This window comes from Phoenix dactylifera, chromosome 3 (assembly GCF_051530095.1).
Source record: "Phoenix dactylifera cultivar Ajwa chromosome 3, Ajwa_hap1_PhDact_Kaust_v1.1, whole genome shotgun sequence".
NCBI lineage: Eukaryota > Viridiplantae > Streptophyta > Magnoliopsida > Arecales > Arecaceae > Phoenix > Phoenix dactylifera.
In genome coordinates, this window is record NC_143192.1 from 48,151,948 (window position 1) to 48,162,356 (window position 10,409).

At 40.0% G+C, this 10,409-nt stretch overlaps 1 protein-coding gene across 1 annotated transcript; it reads right to left on the reverse strand.

Moving 5' to 3' along the window:
- Positions 1 to 3,254: 3,254 nt before the first annotated feature.
- Positions 3,255 to 8,926, reverse strand: LOC103713608 (putative glycerol-3-phosphate transporter 4). Its single transcript, XM_008800604.6, has 3 exons — positions 7,649 to 8,926; positions 3,848 to 4,402; positions 3,255 to 3,727 (listed from the first exon to the last, which is right to left on the reverse strand). The coding sequence occupies exons 1-3, from the start codon at positions 8,628 to 8,630 to the stop codon at positions 3,681 to 3,683; spliced, it is 1,584 nt and encodes a 527-aa protein (XP_008798826.2). The 5' UTR covers positions 8,631 to 8,926; the 3' UTR covers positions 3,255 to 3,680.
- Positions 8,927 to 10,409: the final 1,483 nt, after the last annotated feature.

Below are 10,409 nucleotides of genomic sequence, written 5' to 3' on the forward strand. Positions count from 1 at the left end.
AAACGTGCTAAGTGATCAAATTTATTGAAGATGCATTATGAAAAGAACCTTAACAGTATGGAGATGGATGATCCCATGGACTGTTGTTTTAGGTAAAAGTAGAGATTTTAGCAAACAATCAAATTAAATCTTAAGAGGCAATGAGCTTCGCCCATGCAACGTCAATGCTCATGGACCACTATCTCTTGAGCAGCACAAAAATAGCAGCATAGGAGCTTGGTTTCTAAATGAAAAAAGCTTCACAGCACCACTCCTACTAACTCTCCAGTTCTCCTATGTACTGCACCAATTTCCAACCACCATAAGGAACCAGTGTCTCCTATCTCCAACATTTGGACCATCATTCCCTGGATGAACAATACATGCTCATTTGATCATATGACTCAAAGAAGCAACCGGCTACCAGATCATGAAGACACATGTCTTGCGCCTGGCATATAAATGATCAAAGATGCCACAAATATAATTGGTGGTATTAGCGACCAACCCAGCCACTGTCAAATCTCTCACTCTCAGGAATAAAATGCACCAGTTACATGAGCAAACTAAGAAACATAGCCAGGAGCAATGGCAAAACGCAAGCAAAGTATCTCAATTGGTATCGGTAAAATAAATATATATCAACATGATGGGGAACTAGAGTGGTTGAGGTGTCCAATCATGTAAGAAGAAAAAAGGCTGGTTAATGTTGGAATGTTCATTACTACAAAAATTAGCACACATGATACCACTCCCATGCCTTTTTACTCAACTTTTGAAACCTGATCTGTTTAAACATAGTTCAGAATTTCAGATCTCTCTTGCTCATTGATCATCAGGAACAAGAAGATAATGGCTTAAGATGGGCTTAAGAGGAAGAGGTGTAAGAACACTGTCCATCTATGGAATAGCTATGGAACTTGGCCTAACATAAAAGTTCTAGGTGGTCTTAATGCAAGGCCAGATAACAATCAAACCTTGCTCGATAAAAAATTTTAGGATATGTAACTTACACTATCAAGTAAGCTAACAAAGACTATATCGGACATAAGTGTAGACTGGTTGCTGTTCAGTTCAAATCAATCACACAAAAAGTTAGTTGATTTTTTCAGAAATTAGCCTTGAAAGATTGCTCAAAAGCACATAAATTGTTTCCAACGTCGGCAGGCTGATTTGACAAATGTGGGGTACACCCCCTAGAATATAAGTATCCATCTCTATCCCAAAGAAAAGCATGTTACATTGATTTGAATGAGAAACCAATACAGGGCTGGTACCAACTAAAGCAGCTAGAGTTTTAACCAGTATTATAGTGCTGAATTTGATTATGAGAGCACCTAACCCAATCCTAGCGCCCCTAAAGCAAGCAGGGCAAGTCTTCAGCCAGCATTCTGGTGATGAGCTTAGCAGAGGAGACCCTGCTGTAGAGACATCAGTTGTCTGATCATATTCATGAACTGAATTCAAGAGAATGCTCAGATACCATACAAGCAAATACACAGTCCCAGACTCCAAACTGGTTATCCCTTCAATCTAAGAACTATGAAGCAGAAGCATAGAAAATGAATAAAATGATGATCATTTAGGGCCTGTTTGGTATTGGTTTTGTTTTTTATGTTGTTGTTTTCAAAAACACAAGAAGAACAATGAACTAACTTGTTTGATAAAACCTTTTTGTTTTTTTGTTAATTCTTTCTAAAATATTTAGAGCTATTGGCAGCAAATATTCGTTGCTTTTAAAAAACTGTGAAAATAAAAGCAAGGGATAAAAGAAGTTTCTGTGCAAATGTCATCTTCATGTGGTATTTCACTAATTTGTAGAGGAGAAAAAACACAATAACAATTACGATGCCAAATAGATCCTTTGTTATTAGTTTAAAGAGCCATCATTCCCCTACATGGCAGATACATATTTTCAGGGAAAATAAGGCCTTACAAAAACTATTTTGAATTTTTGCTCAAAGAAGCAGCGGCCTCGATGATAAACTACTTAACATCTTTTTGAAGATGCAGACACTGTACCTACAATACATTATGTGAATATCTGATAACTGCTAGCTTGACCCGTATATCTGATCATCGTATTTTGCACCATCTCTGTCTCAGTAATTGTGGGGACTGACCTTGTTGGAGATGGAGCAATACAATGGAGCAATTAGATACAGAATCAATTTCCAAAACAAAATACAAATATATCTCTGAGCATTGGAGTTTCTAGCACCAGTGACAATAGGTGTAGCAATTTATGTGTATCCGACCCAACCCAACCCTAATGGGGCGGGTTTTATACGACCTGTTTAGCATAGGCAATGGGAACAGGTCTTGATTTCAAAACTCAAAGCAAATCCAAGGCATGTGTGGATAATGGTAAAACCTTCCTTGAACTCAACCCAAATATCTATAACTCTATTAATCCCCTCCCACCCCTTTGCCCTAGCCACTCCCCTAGCTCGTTCTGTGACTCCCGTCGTCCAATCATCCCCTCTATTTTCAACCAAACTCTAGTTGCAGTCCCCAAGCCGATCAGATGCCAGCCGAACCGCCACTCTCCGTCTACACCTAGATTTCTGTCCACCAACTCGATCATTTAATATTTTCTATTTATTTTGCCTTCTATATTATGATCACGTATTCTTTTTTCAATTCCTATGGAACTTCTTGATACGATTACGGATTCTTACTTCAATTCTCACGGATTTGAGCTACTTTAATTTGTTCTTTATCAAGTTTTGACTTTCTAAAGAACAATATTTTTGTTTTTCGTATTTTCTATTATTGTTGAAAATTTGGTGTGTTATGTTCTATATCTTAGACTCTTACTCTGTTTTTTAATATATGAAGTGCCAAGATTTATTTTTACATTTTTTTTATTTGTTTGATTTGCATATTAAAAAAATTGATTTTTGCATCTTTATCTGACCCGATCCATCCAACCTATCCTGCCCCAAGACGGGTATGGGCACATGATTCCCAATTGCAAGACGGATCTAGGTAATGACCTACCCAACCTGTTGCCATCCCTAAGTGCTTATGCCCTCCCCTTCCCCCCTTCGTGCATGCATGCCACATAGGTCAATTCTGAACCTGCAATCAGCTCTTGGAACAAATGGCTGAACACTCCATGAATGCAGCACTAATATCTATTTGATATTATCAGCAATTGTGTTTTTTTTTTTTTTGATTAGAAACAATTGTGCTTGACTGTGCATGTTGCTTTTTTTCCTGTTGTCTTTCTGCATTTCGAGTAAAACTAAGTCTAACTTTCAGCAAAAATAGAGAAGACAGAGCTGTGAATTATTATTAAAACAAAGAGGAAGGCACCAATTTATACACTATAAAATATTTTGATATGTGAAAGTAAAAAGATACAGCAATAAAGTAAAGCAGGAAATCTATCAAAATCACCAATAACTTTTCGCATGTTATGTACATATGGTACAGCATGACTATAGCACAAAAAGAGTTTGTATTCCCCAAAGGGGATAAAACCAAAAAGGCTTCTTTTTTTTTTCTGGCCCCAAAAAAAAAAGTTCAGCATCATATAAATAGATCTACCCTGTAACTCGTGACATTTGTACTCCTTTGATTCCCATACCTTTTTTCTTTGTTTTGCATTCTGTAGCATCTTTTTTTTTCTCTCAATTTGTATGAATATCTAGACATTTGCAACCCTATATCTGATTGATTAGCCTGGAAGAACATCATTGTTGTCGAGTGACCCCTTCTAGAAGTGGTGTGACAACAGAACCTAAAGAGACATCACCAATTTGAGAAACTTAAGTGGAAAGAATTCAAAAGCCAATGTACAATGCATGATATAATGGGAGAATAGAAAGCTAATTAGGAGAGTTTGAGTTGGCTCTGTTACCTTCAGTTCGATACTGTCCTGAATGATCAGAACTGGTGTTTCTCCAATACTGGACCAACCGCACAATTTCTGCTTTAACTAGAATGGACAAAAGAGCACCAGCAATGAATGCCCCGAACATGAGCATCTTGAAAACAGAACCCCATCCACTACTTGATAGAAATCCGGTTAGAAGTGGCCCTAGAGCTGCACCAACTGATCCTGTCCCATCTATGATGGCAGTAACAGTTGCCAATGCTCGAGAATCTCCCTTAAGTGAGCTATGGGTTCCAAGGTCCGCAGAAACAGCAGTTGTTATGAGAGCATAAGGCCCATTAACAAATAAGCCAGTAATCATCATCAGTGCAATGTTCCCAAACTTTGAAATGCTTCCATATCTGTGATAGGCATAAACGGAAGGAATAGCCAAATACATGAAGCTGGCTGCTGTAGTGGCCCTAGCTTTGAGTTGGTCAGATATGAAGCCGGCAAGGATCCCACCGATGATTCCGCCCACATCAAAAAGAGTTGAAAGGTTTCCTGCAGACTTAACTGACATGTACTCACCCCCTATAGCTGCAATAGAATATCAAAAAATGAGATCAACCATGTGTCCAGCAGCCAAAAATATGTCAATGACTTGATATAGTCATTGCTTAGTTAAACAATATTCTGATATGAATCAAGTCATGGACACTCATGACTTCCAGATAACCTGAGTCCGTTTTCAATATGGATAGTTAGACATAGAGACAATTGATGCTATTGATAACACTTCAACTTGACATGTGGTAATAAAAGGCATGTAATTTTGCAGCTGTTCATCTGCTTCCCTTGCACTTTGCAGCAGAATGTGAAGACAATACAATACATTCAACCACAACAAAATGAAATGATCCTGGCACTGTAAAATCAGCAGATTACTAATTTGGCATTAGAAAGTCAATGGTTTCACAACCTCAAAGCTAGTCTAGTCCCAAGAGATGAGCTATACCATTTCAATTCCAAAAACCATTAAATGTGACATGTCAAACAGCAATAATACTCAACTAGGGAATAGAATAATTTTGCTTCCTAACAATTTGCTATTAACCTCTTGGCCTTACGAGGAGGAGGAGGAAGAAGAAGAAACCTGAAAGTTTATATGATTGCAAGCCAAGATACAATTTTTTGAAGTAATACATTTAGATTTTCTTCTTCTTTTTCTTTTTTTCTTTTTTTTTTTTTGGTCAAAAGTCTAGATGTTAGGATTAAGTCTTCTTAAACAGCCCCATACTAGTATAGTACAGTATGCCACTTCACCACACATTTCATATTGTTGAAGGCGGCACAACAAATAGTACCAAGTGTCAATATAGGAGATTACCATTCTCATTTACCAGTATAAGTACCATACCTAGATGGTACATCCACCCGTACCACCTAGTAAAGCATTTATAGGGTATCAAGAAAGAAGGTTTAGAATGCTAGATCAAGTATATTTCAGTTTACCAGATCCTTTCATCAAAGTCCCTTCCCGCCCTGTCACACAATTCTGTGGCAGACTCGATTTTACCAGATATCCTAACAGAATCAAATCTGATGATAACTTATAAGGCACTCTTCTAGCAACTAAGATTTTCCAGGATTCCTGCTCTCTGGAATAAAAGAATTGACTCCACTTAAAATGGTAATGGACTGTGATTATGATCCATTTATCCTATTTCTGCAAATTCTTCTTGATGCCTTCAACTTGCGCATTCATGGTCTTATATATTGAGTGACTTCAAGATTGCATTGAAAAAATTACAACTTGAATAAAAAACGGAATATGATGCCCATGCCAATTAGCTGTAATCCATGAGAGCATCGCAACCTTGGAGATCTACATTTGAGGGAAAAGGGGCTTTGCCATTCAGACTGCAAACATGGAAAGATAGCAGAGAGCTTCAGGATCTAAAAGATTCAAGATAGGTTTGAGGTTTCTATGGAAGTTTGGTTAAGCTTGTGGAAGAAAAAGAGAGAAAAAATCTAGAGTTTATTGTAGTTTTGCAGCTTTTGCTGGTGTAAGTTGAAATCAGAATTCAGATTGTATTTTTGATAACCTACTTGATGGATGTTGAAGTTCCATGCTTGCACAAATTGAAGAAGCCTAAAATGAAGAGACAAATACGTGAAGGGGGCAGTGTGCACAAAGGAAGTATTTTTGGAACTGTGAAGAATTTGCCCGACTGATACATCATGTGATACCATTACCCCTTCTGTCTCCCTACAAGTTTCATGGATTGCACATTCTAGAATTCTTGAAGTTTTTATTGTAGCCAGTAGGATTGGAGTCAAAACCAGTTATATTGAACCAAACTCATGAGATGTGCTATACATCCTAGGGAGAGGGATTTTCAAGAAAGTATATTATGAATAACATAATTTAAAGAAACCAATCCAGATTGTGCTACAAATATCAACTTCTAAAAATTTCTTAGTTTGACAATACAATTGAGGAAATAAATTATAGTTGCAAGAAACAACCTTCACGTAACAATTTGATTGCCAGGGAAACTCCAAATATTAGAAATAATTTAATATTATCATTAAGACTTGATGATGTGCATACTGGAAACAAATTTGAAGTTCAGAAACAACAGTGGATAATCAATTTTTTTATTCCTTGTTTAAACCCTTTTTTTTGAGTAATTTGTTTAAACCTTGATTAATACATTTGTTAACACATCCATTGCTACAAGCATCAGAATAGCTGCATTTAGGTCGTACCAACACTCCTTCTGAAGTCTAGTGGCCTTAAGCACCCTTAATTGGTGAGTTGTGACATCTCAGCAGTAACATCCCATCAGGTACCGGTGTTCTTCCTTCATTTAACCCAAATTCATGCCACTTGAAGCACTTTTAGTATGTTGAAATCACCCTTCTCTGCTGGCAACTTTAAGGATTTGAGAATTATTGCATCTGACGGGACGGCTGCCCTTGCTTATTTAAGTGGCATTAGGGCTTTTCATTCAATTTTTATTGACTTAGCAGCATCCCACCCAACCAGCTCCATCTCCCTAACTCAACCCAGTCCATCCTGATTCAGTTCTCCTAAAACACAAATGTGTTGAGATTATCGACCGTTGCATTCTTTCACTTGTTTATTCCTTAAGAATGTTACAACTTCCCTTTACAAATGCCACAACCTTATTCTTAGCAAACTTCTACCCCTTCCACCTAAAGTTGACATTCATGACTGCTCACAATGGTCGTGTGGTCATGCATCACCCTACACTTTCTAAATACTGATCCTTATTCCTTTTCAGGAGCTGATCATTTTATGGAACAACAGATCCACCCTTGAAATTCACCAAGTTGATAACCTCTCTTCCTAAAATTTACATCTCATATGCTATATATATGGCAGAAAATTATAAATTATAGCATGGAACCTCCCATTGCCTTCCCACCTCCAAGCCCCTTTTCAACACATTCCCTCCAGTATACACCTGACATGAACTTCTATGCCATGACCAATAAGAATCCTTTCTCCAACATAAAGTTCCTTACACCTATCCAATTATTATATTTTTACTCTAGATCATGGAGTCAATTCAAATCAAACTCTAGAAAGTGTCTGTCATTTATTACAACACCCTTATATAAAAAGGAATAGCTGTCCATAGCTTCATTTTTTGTCTACGTGAGCAACCACATTACTTTATCTACTCTGGTCAATTCCACACACTGAATATGTCATTGCACACGGAATTTCAATCAAGATTGCAGCTTCCATTGAGAGATTGTAACTTTGTAGCAGTGCTGAAATGCAAACAGGGGAGGTATAGGAACAATTACCAGTCTGGCTAAGGTAAAATGGCAGCCAGTACAAGAACGTATAGGCCACGAGCTTCGCGAAGAAGAGGCAGAGTGCGAATGGTATCACTCCGGGGATCAAGCAAGCCTTCACAAACCCCACAGCACTCCCTCTCTCCTCACTTCCTCCATCATGCACTCGACCCTCCTCCTCATCTCGCCCCCCTTGGGCCTTCTTTCGAGGGCTAGAAAACCCAAGATCCTCCGGGTATGCCGCCAAGAACAGGAACACAAGAACCCCAGCGAGGGCAATCAAAGCCCCCGGAAGAATGAAGGACCAGCCCCACCCGTACTGGAGCACACTGGCGGCGAGTAGCGAGCCGCCGATGTTCCCGACCGAGGTGTGGGCATTCCAGATTCCCATTATAAGTCCTCTCTTCCGCTCGCCGAACCAGTTGCCGACGACGGCGACGACGGAGGGCCAGCCGGTGGCCTGGAGGAGGCCGGCGAGCATCTGCATGGCGAGGTAGAAGCCGAAAACGTGGAGGTGCCAGAAGTAGCCCATGCCGAATAGGCCGACGAAGGCGCCGCTGCCGATCATGCCGGCGGCGAGGAAGAGGCGGAGGTCGAGGCGGTCGCCGAGATGGCCGGCGGCGTACATCCCGATGGAGTAGCAGGCGAGGAAGGCGACGTCGATCTCGCCGAGCTTGGCGGTGCCGTCGGTGCCATCGAACGGGGCCCACCCGTGGGAGTGGGGCCTCCCGAGGGGGTTGGAAGGGAGGAAGAGGGGGCCGAAAGGCCAAGGGAGAGGGAAGGAGGATGAGGCCGAGAGAGCGTAATCGCGAGCGGAGTGGGAGTCGGGGTCGAGGACGGATTTGACGATGCTGGTGGGCTTGCGGGAGGCGTGGTAGCAGGCGTAGGCGACGAAGGTGAGGACGAGGACGAGGCAACGGTGGGAGTTGCGGCTCCACTCCTTCGCCCCCAGGCTTCGGGCCAGTCTCATCCCCGGCGGCCTCCTTCTCATTTTTATTTCTTTTTACTTTTCCCTTCTTAAAACAAAAAACGGGGGCCAAAAAGAAAAACAGAGATTGAGACTAAATTTTAGACATTGGGTTGGGGGGAATTGAGCCAGATTTGTGTCGGAGAAGAAAGAAGGTACGGAGAGTCCAAGGAGAGAAAGGAGGGGGGGAGGGGAACTCGGGGGATCGCTCAGTGTGGCTCTCATGGAAAGGACGACCGAGAGTAAAGGAAGGAAGGAAGGAACGAGAGAGAGAGAGAGAGAGCAGCTACCGAGAGAGGTTGGGGACGGGAGGACGTGGCAAGCTGCGAGGGAGGGATGCATGCAGGTAGATGACACGAGGGCAGGTGGCTTCCGGGGAGGGGGGGAAGCAGGAGGTGGGGCAACGCAGGAAATTTACTCTGATAGAAACTCGTGATGCGTCCTTTTGGGAGTCAAAGATTTCCTGGTTTTTAATAACATTTGCTTGGATTTAGTAGAGGTATTGTTTTGATTGTGGTAAATACGTGTCGATCTGATGACCAAAGCTTTGCACGGTGGATTCACTAGGTCGGACGTGGTGGAATGGGCTTACCTAAAATAGATTAATTTCTTAATTTCAGTCATTTATGGTGGACATGGGTCGGACAGGGTGGAATGGCCAAAGATTAATTTGATGTTGAAATGGGAAATTTCGTGGTGGTGGTGATAAAAATTGATGAAACCGCCAGTCATTTATGGAGCTATTTTTGTTCTGATTATCTCGTAGATTTCTATGTTATAAAGATGATTTTTTTTTTTTTTTGGGACTGGAGAGGAAGAGAGAGCCTGTTCCTAGGCTTGCCAAAAAAGTATGGTACGGCAACAAAACTAGGAACAAACTCAGCCTCAACTGTCCAAAATGCAATCCGTGCCAACATTTTTTTTGTTATGTACTGAAGTTGATGCAATACCAAAAGTAACCCTATAAGTTGATTCTAATCCAGTGAGTTGTGCTCATTATGAGAATGATTTTTTTTTTTTACACCATGTTTGCCATTTTGGATGAACGATATGCTAATCTTTGTTTGTAAATAAAGAAATGATATGTTTGGCCTCCTAATGGACAGTTTTGTAATCGAAACATCAAAGATAGTGGATAGCCATTAGCTACTATGATCAAAATTTCTTAAGGCATAGATCTTAAGTGTCAAAATTTGTCTTGATGTTTCGCAGTGGTTGAAGTCTAGCTCCTATATCTTTGACGCTAACTGTCACTTCACTGTCCTTCATAATTTCAACCAATTTATTCTTTAGCGGAGTGAAATTTAATGTTCATTTGCTTTCCAACTTTTTAATCCAAAACAAATAATCTTAGTGCATAAAGATATTATGTACTATGATTCTACTTCACGAAGAGAAACACCCTAATTTTCTCTTACCAATATAAATTGACTTGAACTTGATTGTTATTCCCACTCACAACTGCAGGTAAAATAAAATCCCACATATTTTTAATCAAAAATGCAATATCCATATTTTTTTGCATAAACGAAATACATTGGATACTGCCATAGATTTGCAAAGACTTATTGATTGAAACACCATGAAGTCATCACTTTGCTAGGGTAAGAGAAAGTCTTATCCTTGCTAAACCAATTAATCCACACACAAAAAAAAATCCATTTGGCATATTTTTGCAAATCACATCCAGACAAAAATAAGCGAAGGATTTGCAACCTTAAGTACTTAGCTTTAACCTATTACCTGTATAACCATATTAGCTTGCTCTTTAGATGCAAAATACTCAAATAACAAGCACTGCCT